This window comes from Arvicola amphibius, chromosome 14 (genome assembly GCF_903992535.2).
Source record: "Arvicola amphibius chromosome 14, mArvAmp1.2, whole genome shotgun sequence".
NCBI classification, from domain to species: Eukaryota; Metazoa; Chordata; class Mammalia; order Rodentia; family Cricetidae; genus Arvicola; species Arvicola amphibius.
This window is the reverse complement of record NC_052060.1, coordinates 26,395,346-26,418,041: the sequence shown is the minus strand read 5'-3', so window position 1 is coordinate 26,418,041 and position 22,696 is coordinate 26,395,346. Positions and strand designations below refer to the sequence as shown.

The following is a 22,696-nucleotide window of genomic DNA, read 5'->3' as shown; positions in this document are numbered from 1 at the left end:
TGTCGATCAACAAGAGAGGAGAAGCTCACCTCTGCTTCGGCGACAGTTAGTGACTGGAGGATCTGAATTCTGTCATCGTCCAGTATTTCCACTGTCAAGAACAACGGTGACATGCAAGTCAACCGGCTGTCACAAGAATAAGATAAAACCTGAGTCCTAACACACCCCAATTTCCTGCATCTCAAGCTACTAAATGTTGCAAACTTTCTGTACCTGGGTGGGGTGGGGCGTGCGTGCACATATGTTTGTGTGCACGCGTGTGTTTGCACACGTGCCATGTACAAGCACACATGCAGACTCTCTGCCTTATTTCCTCCAGTCAGAATCTCTCACTGAACTTGGAGCGAGGCTGGCAGCCAGCAAATCCCAGCCATCCTCCTGTCTCCGTTCCTGCACAGCCCCGGGGTTACAGACACACATGACGATGCCTGGCTTTTCATGTGGCTGCTGGAGATTTGAACTCAGATCCTGATGCTTGCATGGCAAGCACGTACCCTACACCATCCCTCCAGCCCGCAGTAGGCTTTTCAAGCAGGCTACCTTTTCGAGAGAGCCGATAAGCATGTATTTCCAGAAGCACCTCCGTCCCGATGTGCCAGACCACAAAACCCATCATTGCATAGGTCTTCTGTGGACCGGGGAGATTCAGCCCCGGTAAATCCATTCCTAGGAACATTGCTGCCACTATGTAGAAAAAGGGCGGGGGGGAGTGCTCAAATACAGTGCCCAGTGAAAAGAACAATTGATGCATTATGATTATAATTGATGATTAATTATAATACATTAAACATTTATGAAAAGAATAATCTTTAGGGCTGAGAGAATATGGCCTTCCTTAGTGTAAGATGACATAAGACAAGATAGGAAATGATGATCTAACAGTTGCTAAGAAAGCACCCACGAACCAGGGAGGTAGCCCAGGGGTAGAGGACTAGCCAGCAGGCATAAAGCCCTGCCTTCAATACCCAACACCAATAACAACAACAAAGGTACCTAATCTTCCAGAAATGTAAGTCTGCAATGAAGCAAAGGGGGAGAAATGAAGAAATGACTGCTGTCCTCATCCTGCACTTAATCCCACAAGCAATAGAATATACAGGTGAGAGGTGGCTCCCTTGCAATCAACAGAAGATATCTGATGTGGGGGGATCGCGGGGGAGGGGGCGCTGAGGCAGGGACATCACAAGCTCAAAGACTGCCTGAGCTAGAGCAAGGTCAAGATTAGACTTGACAAACTGGTGAGACCTAGTCTTGACAAAAAAAAGGCCTTGGGACGTAGCTCAGTGGTAGTGTGCTTGCCTTCCATGGATGAGGCCTGGGTACCGATTCTCCAGTACTAAAAAGAAAGGCCTTGTCAGATACTTCCAGCTGCCCTCTGGAGACCATTAGCCCTCCAAGTCCAGACAGCAGAGAAATGGCCTGGAGCCGGCAGACTTGTACCAGCGCCCTTCATCCTCCCCACCCCGGGACCCTCACTTACCCTGCCTGAGTGTTTGGCCATTATCATAGCCTCATTTGTGTGCAAAGGAAACGTGAGGAAATGGGAAAGAAAGGGCTGAGTTTTAAAGTCTTAAAGCCATTTAAAAAAAACTTTAGCTTTAAATAATGACTTAAATAGTTCCTTGTAGAAATTACTTTCTGGATTTCAATGTTTCAGGCTGATTTCTCCTCAACAACCAATTACTCCAATTACTAATGCATCTAAAATCATTTAAGCCAAATTACAACCTTCGGTGTAAACAACCGGCAATTATATATGAGTAAGTGGCACCAGCTTACTTACCTGCTATTATTCTAGCCGCCGTCCCTACACTCCAGTGAGTCCAGTTAAACACCTGCCTCCTACCAAAATAAAGAGCCAGTCGGTAGTCTTTAAAGTGATGGAATAGCAATTTATCCCCAAGAGAATGAGAAGCATGCAATTTCCCTATTGCCAGGGAATTGGGTATCTGAAACCCATTTTAAAATCCTTAAACATAAATGCAGTCAGTCACTGTGAGCTACCAAATGCAAAGTGCTTCTACCTTGAAAAGAAAGTAGTTGCCCATCTAGTGACGCACACACGAAGGACGAAGGGCATGTATATGGAAGGGCTGTCTGTACCTTGGGTCATGTAAAGGTGGTCTGAAGGTTGCTAGCAGAGGTTGAAGGACAGCCAAAGTCATCACTGTACAGCCAAGGTATGGGTGGTACCCTGCACGCTGAAAAGGGCATCATTAATAGTCAGTCTTTCCTGTCAGTTTAAACTGAGTTTAAAAAAAAAAAAAAAAAAAAACATATACATTGTGCATGGAATGACTGCAAGAGCCAGAGCACCAGGAAGTCTGCTGGGAGGTTGTGTGTCCTAGAAATGACACAGAAATACCCTTAGCCTGAGATTTGAACAACACCCCACGATAAGCATGCTAGCACAGAAGAGGGAACTGTCATAAAGTCCCACCCCTAGACAAAGAACCACAGGCAACTCACGACAGCTGAGAGAGGGAGAATTAGTCTCACCCAGGGTTGAGGCTCCTAATTGGTAACCAATACAAAGGGTCAACCCTGAGGTCATATATACGCAGCAACAATAAATGGTCACAATAGGTTATAATTACATACTCATGTTTGTGGTGTGTGTGAGACAGAGAGAAAGAAAGAAACTGATAGTCATAGAAAAAGAGGCCATCAATTTTAGGAGTGAGGGGAAAATGTGAAGAGTTGGAGGGAGGAGACATGGGAAGGGTTAAAGGAAAGAAAGAAAAGGGGGACATGATATAATTATTAATCTTAATTAATTTTTAAAATTTGATATATACGCCGGACGGTGGTGGCGCACGCCTTTAATCCCAGCACTCGGGAGGCAGAGGCAGGCGGATCTCTGAGTTCGAGGCCAGCCTGGTCTACAAGAGCTAGTTCCAGGCTCTAGAAACTACAGGGAAACCCTGTCTCAAAAAACCAAAAAAAAAAAAATTTGATATATATAGCAAGACTGATCATACAGTAGAGATGCAATTCTCTGTTGACTTAATGATAATTGTAAGAGAAAGACACTTCAGTTGATCCTGTTTCTTAGACATCACACTTGGGCTAGAAAGATGGCTCAGCAGTTAGGAGTACTTACTGCTCTCCCAGATGACCCAACTTCAGTTCCCAGCACCCATATCAGGCAGCACCCACATCCAGCTTCTGATGCTGGAGTTACCCAGATCCTCACAAATTCACATAGACATCATTAAAATAACAAAAATAGCTCGGCTGTGGTAGCTCATATCTTTAGTTCCAGCACTCAGGAGGCAGATGCAGGCAGATCTCTCAGTTCAAAGCCAGCCTGGTCTACAGAATAAGTTGCAAGACAGCCAGGGAAACCCTACTTTAAGAGAGAGAGAGAGAGAGAGAGAGAGAGAGAGAGAACCTAACTCAAAAATTAATGCATACATAAATAATAAATATTAGACATCATACTTCAAATTTCAACGTTCTATAAAATAAGGAATATACACTCACTAAAGAAATGCATGAGATGTAATACAGCCTAAAAATACATCAGTACCAAGCAATCTATATTCACAGTCTCCCTTCTGTCCCAATCCCCAACCAGGTGAAGTCATTAGATAACTCAAAAACAGGAAAATAGGATGCACACAGAAATGTCTCATTATCCACCTCTGAGAATAAAGCAGCAATCTGCCTTGACATCAAAACAGATTTATAGGGAAACCTGCTACTGAAGGCAGCCTTACCCGACTCCAGCCTCCTCTGTACACAAAAGGCAGAACAAAAGCAACGCAGGTGAGCACAGATGTGGTGAGCATGAGCATCCGGTGCACCTGCAAGGGGAGATGGCAGCGTGAGAAGACAGCTTACTTCATAAAAGACATCTGGTATCACAGCAGGGCACTCATGGGAGATTCACTGAAGCCATACATCCCGCTTACATCAAAACAGTCAAAATAAAATGTCATAGACCATTAAGCTAAAGAAAACTCTACGCTGCCATCTCCTCGCGCAAAGGGGCTCACTAAGGCTTCGCCGGCTCCCTACGGCAGGAACGGATAACTCACACACAAAGCACGCTTACTTGCCAAGGCCTTCCTTTCCTTCCACAGGCATGGATGAAGCTCTGTCACCATGCAGAGTGCTATGCCATGTGCAGAGGGACAGCAAGAAAACCCAAACGCTGTATCCTGCAGGGCTTATAGTATAATCAGACACGATAAATGAACATTATATGGAACATATAATTCTTTGTGGAAAAAAAAATCAAGAAAATATTAAGAATGAAAATGGACATTGTTATGTATTGGACAGCTGGTGTAAGCCAGAATTGGTCCAGGACAAGGTTACCCTACATGATACTGAGGAGGATAGGTAGACACTATATGTTTCTGTCAATGTGTGACTGTCCCTAACATATACATACACATATCAACAGCGTATGTTAAGGAACAGCGGAAGGATGGACAAGTTGGCTCAGTGGGTAAAGGCACTTGGTGAACAAGCCTGATGACGTGAATTCAGTTCTTGGCAGGCTGTCTCCTCACAGCAGCCGTAATGGAGATCTCACACACAAAGCCCACTGCTTTGTAAAGAGAGAATCAACTCCACAAAACTGTCCTCTGACCTCGACACATGCTCACTAAGGAACACACACCCCCACGTCACATCATGAGCAGCCACATGAATGCATACATGCTCTCCTGACACACACATTTACATACACGCATGCATACATGCATGCATACATACATCATACATGCATGCATTTCAAAGAGTAAAGGCAGTAGAGTACTTGGACTAATAAGGAACATGGTCTTCTAACAAGAAAATCTACAGAGCAGATTGGAGGAGAAAGAACATAGGCATGAGTGCTCACAGGCAGAGACGGACAGAATGGGCACATAGCAAAAAGATCAAACTAAAAAGGGCTGGAGAGGTGGTTTAGTGGTTAAGAGAACCGTCTGATCTTGCAGAGGACCCAGGTTCAATTGCCAGAACCCACACAGTGGCTCACAACTATCTATAACTCCAGTTCCAAGGGATCCAAACACACTCTTCTGGCATCTTCTGGCACCAGGCACGCATGAGACACAGACTTACATGTAAGCAAAACACCCACACACAAAAAAAGTAATAATACAATAATCTTCAGAAAGCGTTCTTAAAGAGAATAATTAAATAGGCAACCCTGTCAACTAAGAAGAGAAATGAGGTTAAGATAAGAAGAACCTCAAGAGCTGTTTCTATGGCCAGAAGTGAAGGGTGTGCTCTGATGAGGTCAGGACTCCTCCCCTTTTTCTTAGACGCAGGTGTGTGCAATGTCATGCCACACACTGACTGATGGCTCAGTACATGTGTGAATACCCACAGTCTCCTGCCCATGAAGATAAGGCTGGCCAGCCTTCCTGCTTGTTGACCCTCACCGTGTTCTGTAGGACCCCAACTCCCCATCCACAGGACGGCTCAGCATGGAAAAGAGCACTTCCCGTTTCTCGTCCCACACATCATCAGATGCTCTTGACTGTTAAATAGGGAGATTCCCGCTCTCAGGGCCTCACCAAGTAGAGGACAGACATGCAGCGAGCACCAGCATTTCCTTCCTCTGCTTTCCAGACCTTGACTCAAACTGACTTAGTGCAGTGAGCTAATCCCTCTCAGCTTCTCCCACTACAAACCTAAGGGTAAGGAAGGATCATTTGACCCTGACATGTTCTCCAATCCAGCCCACTCGTCACGAAACCAGACTTTGTTAAGAATCTTACATTGGTTCTTAGTTGCTTAGGAAATTAGGGGGAGGGGAATGGATCTAAGACCTGCAATAGCTATAACTGAGAAAAGGAAAAAAAAAAACACGTGGGCCAGCGAGATGGCTTAGCAAGTAAACGGACTTGCTGTGTAGCCTGATGACCTGAGCAATCCCAGCACCCATACGGTGGAAGAAAACTGACTCCCAAAAGTTGTCCTCTGACTACACACCCGCGCACACACACACATACACAAGCACACACACACAGGCTTCACGTTAAGGTGTTTGAATAACATGGAAATGGTTTTAAGCCTTTTTCATTACTAACCTGAAACCAAGCTGCTTCACCGAAGAAGAAGGCTTTGGACCACACAGATCTGAAGAACCGGGCAACCAATACACCTATGCTAACTGTGGTCATCCACGCCACAGACATTAAGGCACCTACGGGAGGGAAAGGCACAGTGACTCACATCACAGAGTAAGCTGCTGCAGCAATGGTCAAAGTGGTCAGAAAATATAAATGGCCAGCAAACTACATTCAAGAGATAGAAAAATAATCCCCCTCCCCCACAAAAAAAACCACACAATATATCATAGTTCTTATTATACCTCCACTGCTGATGCTAACAGTCCACAAGCTCATACCCTAGCAGGTATGAGGTACGCCAAGTGTTTTACACATATTAATCAAACGGTCTTTGCCGCTGTTCATGGGTATTTATATTGTCCCCAGTTGGCTGATGGGGAAACAAAGGCACAGAGCACCCAAACAGCTTGACCACAGCAACTATGTTCTTAACCATCTTTCTAACAGTCTGCCTGCAGCTTTCTTCTCCCGTAGTCAAGGACACGTGACTTCCGGATCTAATTCCTGCCCAACTGGAGGTGTAGTCAGGAGCAGAATCCAGCTGAAGACGGGAAAGTGGCTTCCAAGGTGAGCTGCGGTGACAGTCGTGGAAAGCCACCTCTGTGAAGAACTCTAGAGAATGTCAAGGGACTACAGCAAGAAAACCCCAGAGAGGCTAACATGTAACAGTACAGTTTGCACAGCTTCCCTGCTTTTGAATCCTCTTTTCATCATGAGCCAGTGCACTCGGCAAGTAGAATCACTTTCGTTGGTAGACCCAAAGCACAGGAGAGCCTTTTGTCCAACCCACTACTCTCCCACTTATCCAAATATCTAAGCACTGTGCTGTGTACTTCCTGTGCTGAAATACTAACACAAGAGGGCTACTACAACCAAAACCATACACCGCTTTCTAATCAGCACTTATTTTAATTTAAAAAAGACAAAAATCAAGGATTCAAAAGTATTAACTTAATTAATCCCAGTAATACTCAACTTGGATGAATTTAAAAAATTTCCACTGTTGATTTTAATGGGTCAGGATTCAGACCACTGAATTAGATCTTCTCACTTTTAATAAAAACTGACAAACTTTCAGAGAGACAATCTGCCTCTCTGATTTATATTAATATAAAATGTTAAGATTTAAAGATAAAAGAATCATTCCAATTTGCTAAGTGACTCCTGCCCCCATTCCTGATCCAGCCAAGGCCTGCTTGTTGGTTAGTGTATCCCATAAAATGTAACAACCAACGCTGCTCTGTTCACTCACCATGCGCCTTTAAAAGGGGTGAAGAGCGGGATCCTCCTACATTCTTTGGAGTGCCTGTCACATCATATTTTTCGTACGTTATCAAAGGTTGCTGAAGGTGCTTAAAAATTCGGCCTGAGAGGTGGACATAGAACAGAAAGGAAATGTTTTACAGTAATGAAAACTAATCAGATAGGAAGAGTTGACATTCACAGGTAAAAGCAACATAAAGATATATTTTCAAGAACACATGGCTTTCCTGAAAATCAAGGAAGTAATTTAGCTAACCACGAGATGAATCTAAACGAGGACTGAGAACGGAAGAGTTAAAGCGAGAAGAACCAGCGTGTGCAGTTAACAGGTCAAACATTGTCAAAATAATGACAGATGACGTCACTGAAAACACCCAGTGTAATTCTCGCACAGTAACAGGTGTACTCTAAAGCTACAACCCTCTAACCACGCCTACATTCTGAAATCCTCAGACATGCTAACAGACACTGGCCTAGGAAGACAACGAGCAGACAACGAAGAAAAAGCATTCTGATGAAACAGAATTTGCCAGATGGTCAGTTCGGACTGGGTCTGAGGAACAGATCAGAGTCTCAAATACGAGCAACAAACAAACAGAGGGAAGAGTTGGAGAGTTGGCTCAGTGTTTAAGGGCACTTGCCCTTGCAGAGGACCTGGGAACCAGACAACCTTTTCTAACCTCTAAAGATTCCAGGCACACATGCAAGAAAAACACCCATACATGTGAAATTACAGAAAATAAATAGAAAACAACTATTTTTAAACTGAAAAAAAAAACATTATTATCTTTTTCCCTTTTTTTCCCTTTCTTTCATTCATGGGGGTTTGGTTTGGGGATTTGTTTTGGGGGGGAGAGGGTCTCATTATGTAGATCAGGCTAGCTTTGAACTCATAGAGATCCACCTGCCCCTGTCCCATTGCGGCCCCTGCCCTTCCACTACCTCCTTAGTGCTGGGATTAAAGGCACACACCACCATAGATGGTCTTATTTGTGTCTTTTATTACTATTTGTTGCACATAAAATCAAAACAGGAAAATAAGGAATTATTCCAAATGTCTGCGTATATGTGTATATGTATGTCCCCTACTAAACCGGTAAAATAACTTTTTAAACCCTAGCATCTGGTTGATGTGCCCAGTAACACTGTATTGGAGAAAATCTATCTTCCCTTCCACAGCAGGTATCAATTGCAAATAGCTTTGTGGTTAGAAACAGGACTCCATGTCCATTTCCCCTTCTCCTTGCTGGGGTTTTGTCTGGTTTGAACAATGGCAAGTCCTGTGCATGCTGTCACAGCTCTGTGAGTTCACACACACATCGGCCCTGTTGTATCTGGAGGATGCCGCTTGCTGCTTCCTTGAAGTCATCCACCTCCTCTGATTCTTGCAATCTTTCTTTCTCCTCTTCTGCAGAATAATTTTGAACCAAAAATATAGGCACAAGAATATTCGTAACAGCATTTTTATGTTACTTAAAAGAGAAAACGTCAACTAAACATCCACCACTAGAACAGAATAAATTACAGAATATGCAAACATATTTTTAGAAAACTATTCAAGCACAAAAATAGTTAAGAAATTTAATGATCTATAAACTTTTATTGAAAACAAATACTAGATATCAGGCAACAGACTAGGTCACAGAAATCTCAAAAGGATGGGGCTTGTGAGCTGTCGCAGAGGGTAAAAGAACGTGGCAGTGCAAACCTGGCAGCCTGGAGGAGAGAACTGACTCAGCAAGTTGTCCCCTGACTGCCACAAGATCACCATGGGTATACCTGCATACACACTAATAATAATAATAATAATTGAAATAACTAAATTTTTAAAAATCTGTGAAGGATATAGGTTATACTATCTGTATAACAAAATGAAAAAAAATAAAAAGAGGAAAGATGATCCAGCTAGATACTTACAGCACTATTTTTTAAATAATTTATTCTTTTTCCTATGTACATCGATGTGAGAGTGTCAGATTCCCCTGGAACTGGAGTTATAGACAGTTGTGAGCTGCCATGTGGGTGCTGGGAATTGAACCCAGGTCCTCTGGAAGAGCAGGACTGCTCTCGGACACTAAGCCCTCTCTCCAGCACCGAAACTATTGTGTAAGCTATTGGTTTAAACAGGAAATCAAAACTAAAACCACAGGCCTTTTTAGAGATGCTAACACTGAAAACACCTCAAAACACTTGGATGCAATCAAAGTAAAGATCAAGTATTGAAGTGATCGTTTAATTTGTGGTTTAGTTAAAACAAGATGTAACCACACTGGTTAGTTTTTAATCAACTTGCAACAAGCTGGAGTCACCAGGGATCTCAGCTGAGAAACTGCCACCATCCGATTGGTCTTTGGACATGTCTATAAGTCATTTTCTTGCTTGACGGTTGATGTGGCAGGGCCCAGACCACTATGGGCAGTGCCATCCCTAGGCAGGTAGTCCAGGGATATATAAGTAGCTGAGCAAGGCAGAGGAACAGTCTTTGCCTCAGTCCCTGCCTCGAGCTCTCACCTTGGCTCCTCTTGAAGATGGACAGTAACCTGTCAAAGAGAACCTTTCGTCCCCTGTGGGTACTTTTGGTCAGAGCAACAGAGAGCCGAACTAAATCAGCAGTCTAGAAAATCAGGAAGGAAATATCAATAGACTCAATTAAGGAAATATCAATAGACTCAATTAAGTGTTTGGTAACTCAAACCACAGACGTCTCAAACAATGTTAGAAATAAACAAGATGGCAAAGCTGCTATCACTGAAGACACTGTTTACGAAAATGAAGATGAGGCTGTGTGTGGCAGTGCGTGCTTTTAATCCCAGCCCTCGACGGACAGAAATGGGTGGATCTCTATGAGTTCAAGGCTAGACTGATCTACAGAAAGTTTCATGGAGGCCACTCAGGGCTATATAGCGAGACTCTGCCTCAAAACAAAACAACCAACCAAAGAAAATTAAAACTAAACATTCAGATTCCTACAGTACACAGGGACCACAGGGTACCCGTTTTACTTAGGAAGGTGCATGACAGGAAATGACTTCAGCAGAGCAACCAGATGCAACCCCTTCTTAGTCTGAATGGCTGCCTGGACTTTTACTGCACCCACTCATGTCCAAGGAGACCAGATCCAGATTAGACAGAATGTCACACCAGAACTGATACTTCTTACAACAATCCAAAAGGCACTGTTCCTAGGAAAGTGGAGGAAAGCCCAAAGACATACATCTTACAAGGCGCTTACAGTTCTGGTTCAAATCCACTGTACAAAGCAGGGGCCATTGAAATCATAAACAATGCTGCCGTGTAACCTGCTGACATTCTCTGTATGAAACACAGCCAGAGACTTAAAATCCAAAGAGAGCTCCTTCCACACCTGAAAATGAGCAACTGTAAATTATCACATGTATTCACTCATAGGTGGTTTTTAAACATAAAGCAAAGCAAACCAGACTACAAACCACAATCACAGAGAACCTAGACAACAATGAGGACCCTAAGAGAGACATACATAGATCTAATCTGCATGGGAAGTAGAAAAAGACAAGATCTCCTGAGTAAAATGGGAGCATGGGAACCTTGGGGGAGGATTGAAGTGAGGAAGGAAGAGGCAGGGAGGGGAGCAGAAAAATGTAAAGCTCAATAAAAAATCAATTAAAAAATGAGCAACTATAGTGGTATCTGCAAAGGAGAGGAAAAAGGAAGAGAGAAAAACAAAGTGCAAAGATAGATTTAACCTGAGTGCTTACCGTCATGAGCGGCTCCTTCTGCTAGGAAGATGTAGTAGCTTTCGTTTAACACAAATCTGTTCTTAACCCCAGGAAGGGTGATGTTTCTTCTGAATGAACACTGTAAAACACCATCCACCAGCCTCCAGGCCATATCCTCGAGGGTCCCCTACAAACACAAGAGCTTCTCAACACTTTCCAAAGATTTCCTAAAAGCAAGACACGCTCCAAACCCTGGCCTGCTCCGTTTCCTTCCTCTGAGGTTGGAGGAGCACGTTTTATCTTCAGTGTCCTTCCTTAGTTTTCCCCATCAAAGAACACCAAATATTTTTAATTATTCCAGTTTATCTTTATGCCACTTGGCAAACGCTATTTTTCACTCTGAGCCGGATCTCCCTAGTTCCTCTACCCAGGCTAGAAAATCTAGCGGATGTGCTAACCCAGCACACCAACAGAAACGCTGAAGAATGCCCTGGAAGCCAGCAGGCAGCAGGCATCCAGGCAAGAGTCCTAGGCTTCTGAGGAAGTTGACCTCACAGGAAAGCTAGCAGTGGTTTCATGAAGGAAAGCCACTGCCCAGCCACACTTTATTCACTGTGACATTTAGGAAGGGCCACTGCGCCTAGGTTGCTTGTCAACTAGTTGCTTGTCAACTGTCCTAGGAAACAACAATAATACTCCTCATTGGCACAGGTGCCAGCAAGAGGCAAGCAAGGCAACCACCTGGGCACCGGGGCTTACGTGGGTTCTTCCTTCCCACTAGCCAAGAACCACTTCTGTAACTAACAGAAGTTTGGCTGTTTGATTGACTGTTTTTGGGAGAGGGTGTAGTCCAGGCTAGCCTTGAACTCTCTACATAACCAATAGTGATTTTAAACTATCCACTCCCTTTAGGATTTACTTATTTTCCTTTATGTGTATGAGTGTTTAATCTGCATATAGGTATGCGAATGCCTGGTGCCCATAGATGTCAGAAGAAGACATTGGATTCCCCGGAACTAGAGCTACAGAAAATTGTGAACCGCCACATGGGTGCTGGGATCATAACCGGGATCCTCTGCAAGAGCAGCGAGTGCTCATAATGGCTGAGCCACCTCTCCAGGCCCTATCTTGAACCTTTTTTTATTTTATTTCTTTTATTTGTTTTGTTTTGTTTTGTTTTGTTATTTTGGTTTTTCAAGACAGGGTTTCTCTGTGTAACAGCTCTGGCTATTCTGAACCTCACTCTGTAGACCAGACTGGCCTCAAACTCACAGAGATCTACCTGCCTCCCTGAGTGCTGAGATTAAAGGCATGGATATCATGGGTTGGGGTGGTGGTGCTGCTGCTGATCTTGACCTTTGACCCTGGTGTCCCACCCACTGAGTGACAGCATCACAGTCATAATGCCTCCAAGCCCAGTTTCTGCAGTTCTGGGGACTGAACCATGGGGCACCCTTTCCCTCAAGCCTCATCTTATAAACCTGTCCTATAAGCTTTTGGGAAAGGGCTAGTCCTCCGATCATGTCCATAAGCCATAAAATATCTTTCCATAAGATGTAACGAAAAGAATTTAAGTGACGTGAGCAATAACTGATTGTTTCCTGACAGAGAACTTCACCTTTGTGCTTTTTTAAGTACGGAATGTTTCTTGGAGATAATTCAGAGAAGAATCCTGTTGCCGGGCCCTTGCCTGGGCGAGGTTAACTGTGGGGCTACCACACACACACAGTCACATCAGTGGCAGCCACATAGCAGGAAGGAGGACCAACCAAGTGTGTTCCCAGCATGCTCACACTCACCCTGGATTCCATCACAGGATAACTTCGCCCTGTCAAATAGGAAGGCTGTATATACACTGTCTGATCTTCGCGGATACACAAGTAAGCATCGTCATCACCCTGAAAAACAAGGGCATTATTTTAAGCAACCCCTAATCAAATAGGACTTGATACTTTCAAAATATAATTGACTCAGCAGTAAATGATCTATAAAGTCTAGAGAACCAGTTGTTTATTTGTGAGCGTAAAGAATGTTTTAGCTACACTTGGTGGTACACACCTTTAAGCCCAGCACTCAGGAGACAGAGGCAAGCAGATCTCTGTGAGTTTGAGGCCTGCTGGCATGTCTACACAGTAAAACCCTGTCTCAAAAATAAATAAATACCTGGGGGTGGTGGCACAAACTTTTAATCCCTGCCCTGGAAAGGCAGATCTCTGAGATCTAAGCCAGTCCAACTTACATAGCAAGTTCCAGGCCAGTCAGGGCTACACAGTGAGACCCTATCTCAAGCGTTCATTAATAAAAGGGCACTAAAATTCTAAAGTAATAGATCAATAGAGACATGTTGGAGGTAGTACACAGCTCAACAGCAGAGCACCCTCCTAGCATGTGAAAGGCCCCGAACTGCTTTTTTTAAAAGACACGAAGCATGCTTTCACAGTCCCGCACCCACAAATGGGTACCACTGAGTGCCTCCATGTGTGTGGATTCAAACGTTTGCATCTGTCCACTTCTGCCTTCTCAGGGGAGAAAAATAAGTTCTTCCTTTCACTTCACTGTGAGCACTATATTAGAGACTGACTTACAGAGAAATACCCATGTCCTACATGCATGACTGAGAATATGCTGCATCCGGTGATGTATATTTTGCTAAGGTAACAAATATGGCTGTATACTGCACATTTTCATGGCTTTGATGTGGCATGACTGAGATCAAACCTACCAGAGTTGAGGGAGAAACTTGTCACCAGGACAATTCTTCCCCATCCTTTAGTCCCCAATAGTCCTTAACTCTGAACGTCATGTTCTGACTCTTTAGAATGGCTCTGAGGAGACAGGCTGCCACTTCAAAGGATTCTGAAGCAATGGAACAAATGAATTATGTCGGTCTGAAATCACTGCCCATATGCCATAGGCTAACAAGGCTCTTGAGTTACTAACTTCTTTTGTATTCTTTATTGTTATCACATGTGTGTATATACTCAATGTGCTAAGCCTATATAAACATATATATATGTTTATATATACTTTTTTCAGAGATGATAATCTGATATTAAACAACCAATTGGTTTGCTCTACTCTGGGGAAGACTATTTCTGTCACTTATCAGAATTTCATAGTTGCCTGTAACTCCTCTTCTAGGGCTGAGGGCTACTGAGCTCTCCCCGTCCGTGTTAGTGAGTCTATTAGCGCTGTCCTTGTTCAGATTATATTCAGGCAGCCATGTGGGTGAGACTTTGCGGGTATAGCGTCTAACATTTCTAAGAGACAAAGTCTCACAACGAACTCCCCGTTCCTCTGGCTGTTACAGCCTTCCCATCCCCTCTTCTACACTGATCTCTGAGCCTTAGGTGTAGGAGTTCTGTTGCAGATGTACCAGCTGGAGCTAGTATATATAACAACAAACAAAGAGGCCATGAATTTGAAAGAGAACAGGAGATGGGGAGTTACATAGGAAAGTTTGGAGGGAGGGCAGGAAAGGGGGGAATGGAAATGATGTAATTATATAAAAACAAAAATAAATAATTTGTTTAAAGAGATGGGCGAGAAGCAACGAAATGGCTTAGTGGGTAAACGTGACCAGTGCCAAGTTTAATAACCTGAATTTGATCCCTAAAGCCAACATGGTAACAACAACAACAACAAAAGCACCCACGTAAAAAGCCAGGCATGGCAATGTACACCTGTAATCCAGGTGCTGTGGGTGATAAGACAGGAGGAGCCCAGTCTACATGAAACAGTGAGAACATCAGATTTAGTGAGAGACCTGGTCTTAAGACATGAGGTGGAGAGCAATTGAGAAAGATTCCTGTCTTCAACCTCAGACCTCCAAATGCACCAGCAAATCAGTGCACATAAAAAAATAATAACAACAATACAGTCAAAGCAGCTGACTTAGCAGCAACCTGATTAGAGCTACAGTACTAACAAGAACAGAAAGGCATCCTGAATATCAGAGAAGACAACACAGGAGAGAATGGGAACAGATAACTCGATCTTCACCTCCTAAATGAAGGGTAAGAGACGACGCCACTGTTTATAAACACTGAAGTTACAGAAATCCATGTCTGAAGCATGGAAGCACACAATATAGGAAATTCAGAGATTATGGAGACAGGAAGACTAAGGAGGGGTTCAGGAGCAACACAGGAGGGCCAGGTAGAGGTACAAGTCACATCAGAGACGGTGACGATGCAGTTAAGAGAATTAAAGCACAATGTTGGGGGCCATGGGAAGGTTGGTGAGACAACTCAGTAGATAAAGGCACTCACTGCCAGTCTTGATGACCTAAGGACCCACATGTCGGAAGGAGGAACAAACTCACACACACCTTCCTATACTCCCACATTTGTACCTGCAAAATGACATATACTCCAAGTAAGAAAGTATAAAAAAAATAATGCTTGTGAAAAGTACATGGGAGGGCAGAAGTGGGTAGCTCAGTAGTACCGAGTACTTGCCTATCCTGAATACGCCCCTCAAAAATCAATCCACAGACAGATGAGCATCCGGTAACATATTAGCATTCAAATCTTAACTTCTCTGAATTATTCCTGCTGAGAAGCAACAGGCTGTTTTGAGGAATGATGAAGTATGAGTGGAAAGTATCTTGTGACACCAGGGCAAACTAAGACACGCTAAAAATGGATTGAGAAGCCAAGAGGGGCCAGAAGGCAGCTAAAGAGACTCCATCAACAACTTGCCATGCAATGGGCAAGAAGAATCCATTAGTCTAGGAGCTGAAAGATGGCTCAGAAGGTAAAGATGCTGGTAGAGCAAGCCTGGTGATCTGGGTTCAATTCCCAGAGCTCACAGAAAGGTAGAGGGAGGAGGCTGGCTCCACAAAGTTGTCCCCTGACTTCTGCATGCACGCTGCGCATGTACACATGCACGCACTTGGTTTGTCATCCCTAGAGCCAAAATCACAGGTCAAACAGCAGGAGGCTGAGGAGTCCTGGGGACTGAGTGCTCAACCTAGGGGACCGGACACTATCTCAAGAGTGAATGCCTGCTGCAAAATTAACCGCTTGCTTGGTGTATGATAAGATATCCCCACACTTCGGAGGATCACAGAAGCAGCCGTGTTATGAGTGTATAGTTCAAGAAATTGACTCTGTTTTCTACTTAAGAGGGAAATGGGGATAGAAGCTAGTAATATGTTTGCTTATTAGACTTTATATCATAAAAAAATCACAGACAAAGAAGACCAAAGTGCAAAAATAAGCAAGTCACTATTAGCAAAAATTTGGAAAATTATACTTTTCAATTTTTGTGATGAAAGCAACTGCTGTCAACTTATGAGGTACTATCTTTTAAGGTAGAACTTAGGTTGTTATTCAATCAGCATTTAAAATATCAAGCATCTTCAGTATCTCAACTTATTATATAGTCAAAAATAACAGGACCCTGAATGTGATGGCACATGCCTTTAATCCCAGTATTCAAGAGGCAGAGGCAGGCAGATCTATGGGAGTTTTGAGGGCAGTCTGGTCTACAGAGTTCCAAGCTAGCCAAGGTTACATAGTGAGACCCTGTCTCAAAAAAAAAAGTTCATAAAAATACACTAAAGTTTTGAAAATAACAACCTTAAATAGAAATAACCACTTTTTAAAAGTATATCCCGAAGATGATCCATTTCCGCCAATTTAGGCAACCAGGTGTATAACTGATTTTAATCATTAAGCAGGCTCTCTCTGTAAACCAACTGCACCTGCATAATTAAGTCTTTTTATAAACACTTTTGATGAGCACTATAAGAGAAATAGGTAAGATTTCTAAGTGAGATTAAAATATCTCAAATTAGAGATAAATGCTTTTGTGCCGTCTTGCCTACAATTTTCAAGAGCTAACAACCTACCTGTAGGACATCCACCATCACACTCAACAGTGAAATCCTCCCCACTTTCTCATTCACTGTGGCCAATAGGAGGAAATGGTGCTATTACATTACAGCACAAATTTTGAGCTCTACCGTTACAGAAACAAGTTGTTTTTTATTTTTCAATGACAAATATGATGTAATATGTCACATCTAATAATACATAACTGACATATGTAAATGAACGCAGTGCCCCAGAGATCCACCTTAAGGAAATTACGTGTTTAGACAGCAAAGTCTTTTAATCCCATCTGGACTCCTCTTCCACATTTGCCTCACAGCCAATTCCATCCCGTTCACACAACAAGCCTTTCCTTATTGCTTTAGAGTCACATTTGACTCTGATCTCAACCTCATTATTCACCTCAGGCACCAAATTTGATTCATTTCACTAGTACTGAGAACACCCAAAAGAATAAGCTGCAGGTCTGATGGTAATTACAGAGAGAGCAGGAGAAATATTTTTGCACAATCACAGCATTATGATCCCATCAAGATGTATAAGGCTTCCCAGAAAAGTAACTCTGCAGAGAAAAGGTTGACGCTTTCTTCCTTTTGAACGTGCATGAGGTATCGTGTTGCTTTGTGACTATGGTGTTATGTGTTTTGAGATGGGGGCTTTACAACCCCAGACTGCTGGCCTCAAATCTGCCATGACCTCGAACTCCTGATCCTCCTGCCTTAATCTCCTGAAGGCTGGGACCAAAGGCCTATGCCAACACCTTGAGTGGCGTGCATTTCAGAATAAATCTTGGCTCGTCTTTCACAGCCATGTCAGAGTTCTGTTTTTGCTTGGTTTGGTTATTTTGAGCTATGGTCCCCTAAAAAGGTAGGGGAATAGATGTCAAGTTTAAACCCTGACAATGAAGAAAAGTCTCCAAAAACTTTGCCTTCCCTAACGAGGAAGTCACGCTGGTGGGCATCCACTCTGCTCACTGTCAAGCCTCTACGAAAATGACTTATGTTTGCCACGGGTCCTCTTTCTTCTCCCTGGTGGAACTGGACCCTTCTGTAGCATTCTGCTTTTCCCCAGCAGCACAAGGCTGCCACCTACAGAATCCCTAAATCCAGCCAGCAGTCCCATCCCAGGAAGAGAAGGAATCAGGAAAAAGAGGTTGCCTTGCACACATCAGGCAAAGAAGCAGTCAGAACGCCTGCACATACGTGGCATGCATGGGTGGGAAACTGGCTGGTGGCGGTAGGACAGGGGCACCAGCAGGAGAGGCGCCAGCAGGAGAGGCGCCAGCACGAGAGGCACCAGCTTTAGTTCCGGCGCCTGCGTGAACAATAGTCTGAAGGGCATTACAAACACGGCATTTTATGCAGACATTTCTCTTGCCTGTGGTTCCTGCTTTTGCACCAAGAGACAAGGACATAAGATGACAGATGGTCTTCCCTGCTGACCTGCTCTAAGAAATCACTGCCCACCTGTTGAAATCAGGAACGAGCCACTGAGATTTGGATCTGTCCTTAGTGCTTTCCTTTCCCATTCTACCCTTAGAGCTGGAAGGCGCAGCTAATCTGCTGTTGATGCTAATCTCCTGCTGTCATCCCACGTGCAAGCAATAGATACAAACCATCCACCGGTCACGGGACAACGCAAACGACAGGTAGCCTTCACTGGGACCGCTCATTTCCACCATCACCGACCGGTCATCTCTGGTGAAGGACAAGAAGAAGCAGGCAGGCTCGGTCTCTGGGTCACAGTCCAAAGGACTCCGAACACAGAACTTCTTGCTCCCACACTCGGAAGCACTGAACTAGAAAAAATGACAAGGAAGGAAAGGTCTTAAGTATGAAACAAGCCATTCACAGCCAAGGACTGGACAGCCATTACCTTCAAGGATGGGCTGCAACAAGAACGCCTTCCAAACAATGCTGGGATTCAGAAACAATCAGAGCTTTCTTCAGCTGGGGATCTTTAAATGTAGTTAGTTTTAATTACAATTTGGAAAAGTATACTAGTCAGCCTGTAATGGTACAAGAGTGCTTCTGTTCATTTAATATAAAAAGACTTCGCATCAGCCAAGACCAGGAGGAGCAAGGTTCCCTGTAAATTTTGAGAAATTGGGAATAACACCACACTGACAGTCTTGCCTAGCAGGTACCCTCTAGTTTTCAAGAGATGGTAAAAAAAAAAAAAAAAAGCAACCATTGACAAGTCTTTATGTATATATCTTGGAAACAGTTTTTAAAATTCACATTCAAAATTTGTACTTAAGGGATACAGGAGATGTCACACTTGTAGACCACTCTAAATAACCATCGGAGAAACTCTATTGTGTCGGGAGGCACAGCTAATGTTCTACATTCACTGAACCCAGAGAGTCCCAGTGCAGCACCTAAGGAACCCCAACCACACCCCCACCACCACCTTAGGCTTACTAGGTATATTAAATACTCCACAGTAGGGTAAAGACAGAAGACAGAGGACCTTGAAAACATGACTTTGGTCTATGAGCTCCGCTTTGATCTATTCCACCTGTCCAAGATCCTATTCTCTAAGAGTCTCTTTACTTTTGGCAATCCAAAAGAGACAAAGAGGTCTCTTTTAACCCTAAAAGTGCCAGGGTTCTGAATGAATCTCCCTATAATTAAAGATTATCACCTTGGTACAGAAGCATGGTAAAATGTCAAAGAACAGATCCCTTTTATTGACAGCATGAAGGCCAATATTTTCTATTAGGAAGGTGATGTACAAACCATTCACTCACTAAAAGCAGTTTTTAAGTGAGTATTAAGAGTGAAGTGGGAGCTGATACAGATAATAACCTCTTCAATAATGTACACTCAAACGAAAGTGCGCCATGCTTATAATGTGATCAAATACAACACCCACAGAGGTGTTTAAACCCATGGAAGAGAAGGGTGCCAAAGAAGACAACTATTATGTAAACTAAATGGTTTATTTAGTCATTTCTAGTTTTATTTGTATGTATGTGTCTGTGTGAATGTATGCTCGGGGTCCAAGGAGGCCAGAAGAGGGCATCAGAGCCCCTGCAGCTGGACTTACAGGCAGCTGTGATCAGCATGATGTGGGATTTGGAACTAGACTTGGGTCCTCTAGGAGAACAACAAGTGCTCTTGACTGCTGAGTCCCTTCTCCAGTCCCTTATTTGGTGAAAGCAGAGATATATACAGACAAAAAAGAAAGGGCATGGGGAGACCTGGACAACTATTTCTAAACCTGTGGATCGTGACCCCAAAGATCACTGGAAAACACAGATATTTATGGTAGCAAAACTACAGTTATGAAATAACAACAAAAATAATTTCACAGTCGGAGGGGGTCACCACAACATGAGGACCTGTATTAAAGGGTCACAGCATTAGGAAGGCTGAGAAGCCCTGACCTAGCATTTACCTCCTATCTGTGTGGCACAAGGCAGAGTAAGGCATGTATTCATTAGCTTGATGCCTTTTTTTGGCCATAAAGAGCAGCACGTGACTCTTTATCATCCTTAAGTGAAGCCGAAACAGGAATAATTTCCTCCAAAGACCCACCTAAAAGTCAACTTTTAGGCACAATCACGAGATTTCCACTGTGGCAATGCCCTGACACCTTTCCATTCTACGTATGCACTTCTGCAACATGCAGTCTAATGCATCCAAATTTCCTCCGGTGCACACCTTCCTGGGGTTTCTAGTGTGCATTACCCTTTCCAAACCTCTTTATTCATCGTCGCTCTTTTGAATCAGACAGCCTAAGTGGAATTGCAGCTGACAGGATTTACAAGTGATTTTTTTTCCTGGGACTCAGCACACTGAACTTTCAGGTTCTGTTCAGGTGTGGGAGGTGGGGACGTAGACAGCAGAAGCTCGTGTAGCTCAGGCTAGCCTCAAACTTCCTATGCTGTTTGCTTTGTCCGTTTGTTTGCTGAGGGGCAGGGAGTTGAAACAATCTTACTACCTGGTTCAGACTGACCTAGAATGTACCCCATAACCCAGCCTGGTCTCAAACGGGCAGTGATCCTCCTGATTCTGCCTCCTGACTGCTAGAATTCTGGGCAGGTGCCGCCGTAGCCCACTGAGTTCCCCAACACTCTAATCTGAATAGGATAAAATCTGTATTATACACCACTTCAAGGCTCCCCTCCAAATCATGTCTACATGTAACTGAAATTTCCCCTCTATGCTTAGTATTCCGCAGAAAGGAAGACTGGGAAAAAGGAAGAGAAGAGAAGGGAAGGGGGCGGGAGGCTTTCTTGGCTTCATTTCCAAAGGGAACACACACTCCCCGTTTGCAAAATTGCCTGTGAGTGTGGCAACTATATCTGAATGGGGACTCTTTTATGTCCTTTACTCAAACCTATAAACCAGAATGTCCCCCTGAAGACTTCCTTCAGACTTCTACAGGGTACCCCAAAACTCCCTCCCACAGAGCAGGACAGCTAATGCCGCCGCCCGCAGGACCAGCTGCCTGGATAGCCACTCTAGACAGCATTTGGTGAAGGCACGGAGATGCTACTCACCGACTTGGGTAAGTGGGAGACAGAAGGTGACGCTGTCAAAGGTTGTGCTGTCGCTGTAGGCGTCGTAAAGGGAGGAGCATTTGGTTGCGAAAGGACATGACTGGGAATCTTCACCCAGTAGATTTTATATTTCTCAACAACCGTGGCTCTGAAACACAGTACCAGTGGGATTAGGCAAAACCCCAGCAGTGGCCCATCAGGGGCAAATCAAAACTTTAAGTGAAAAAAAAAAAAAAAAAAAAACGTGCGAGGAGAGGGGAACAACGAACACCCACATGTGGGGCCAAGCTCTTATGACTGTCCTCCACCCGTTACTAGATGAGCTTTGTCACTCTCTCTCCCTCGCTCTCCCTTTCCTTATCCGTTTTCTGTTCTTCTATTAACAGACACGCACGCCGGACGGCACAACTCAACCACATGGGTTCCCTGCCGAGAGCACACTCGTTGTCAATCCACAGTGCACACTAGTCACGCCCCTCCAAAGGGCACGTGTAAGACGTGATCTCCAACCAAAAGCTCCATAGGGGTTGCCGAAACCTAAGCGCTCACTGAGATCCACCTCAGCAGCTGGCACACGGGGACAAAGCAGTGTTCCAGTGTGCCAGGGGTCTGTGGACAAAGCTAAGCAGAAAAGGAGCACATCAGAGGAGATTCCCTCCTATAAGATAGGCATATGTCTGGAATTACCACTCAGGAATTATGACATGGCTCATGATATTCTATTCCGCTTTGTGCAAATGAATAGGAAAAGGACGCCATTGTAATTCTGGTTCCACAACTCCAAGAGGCATGCAGAGATTTACTTTCTGATAAGCTAAGGACAAGTTGTAGCGCTGCCAAGGAAGCCGCCCTACTTTCAGGCCTGTCTTATCTAGACTCTTACACTAAAACAGAAAGTATTACTCTGTACACACATACTTAAGTACTAATTGATGGCTCTTAGGAGTCCTAAAGCAGTGTAATACTTCATTCATTTGACAATGTCTAGTGATGTCTAGTAAATGCCCCTCAAGTAGCAAGTCCTGCCAGGCTTGGCAGTGCATGCCTGTAAACCAAGCATGAGGGAGGATAGAGCAGGAGGAGGCTTATAAAAAAAAAAGTACAGTGCAAAGTCCTGGGCTATGTGCTAAAAGTTTGCTTTGGAGGAAAGGAGGTGGAAAAAAAAAAGCCAGGCTCATTTGGGAGTCAGAAGCAGAAGCAGGAGCAGGAGGACTGCTACAAGTTCAAGGCCAGCCTCTTCTAAACAGGGAGTTCCTAGCAGTCAATGCTGGATAGCAAGATGCTGTCTCA

The 22,696-nt window shown here is 43.9% G+C and overlaps 1 protein-coding gene across 7 annotated transcripts in view; it reads right to left on the bottom strand.

Annotated features, from left to right (window-relative positions):
• Frrs1 (ferric chelate reductase 1) overlaps positions 1-22,696 on the bottom strand; it is a 58,353-nt gene that overhangs the window by 17,591 nt on the left and 18,066 nt on the right. For all 7 annotated transcript variants that reach the window (XM_038311270.1, XM_038311272.1, XM_038311269.1 and 4 more), the window contains 11 exons: positions 21,407-21,554; positions 18,512-18,694; positions 12,856-12,954; positions 11,096-11,243; positions 7,348-7,461; positions 6,054-6,169; positions 3,723-3,809; positions 2,104-2,201; positions 1,784-1,842; positions 541-684; positions 30-91 (listed from right to left, as the gene is read on the bottom strand). In XM_038311270.1, coding sequence (XP_038167198.1) covers positions 30-91; positions 541-684; positions 1,784-1,842; positions 2,104-2,201; positions 3,723-3,809; positions 6,054-6,169; positions 7,348-7,461; positions 11,096-11,243; positions 12,856-12,954; positions 18,512-18,694; positions 21,407-21,554 — 1,258 coding nt within the window. The remainder of the gene's footprint in view (positions 1-29; positions 92-540; positions 685-1,783; positions 1,843-2,103; positions 2,202-3,722; positions 3,810-6,053; positions 6,170-7,347; positions 7,462-11,095; positions 11,244-12,855; positions 12,955-18,511; positions 18,695-21,406; positions 21,555-22,696) is intronic.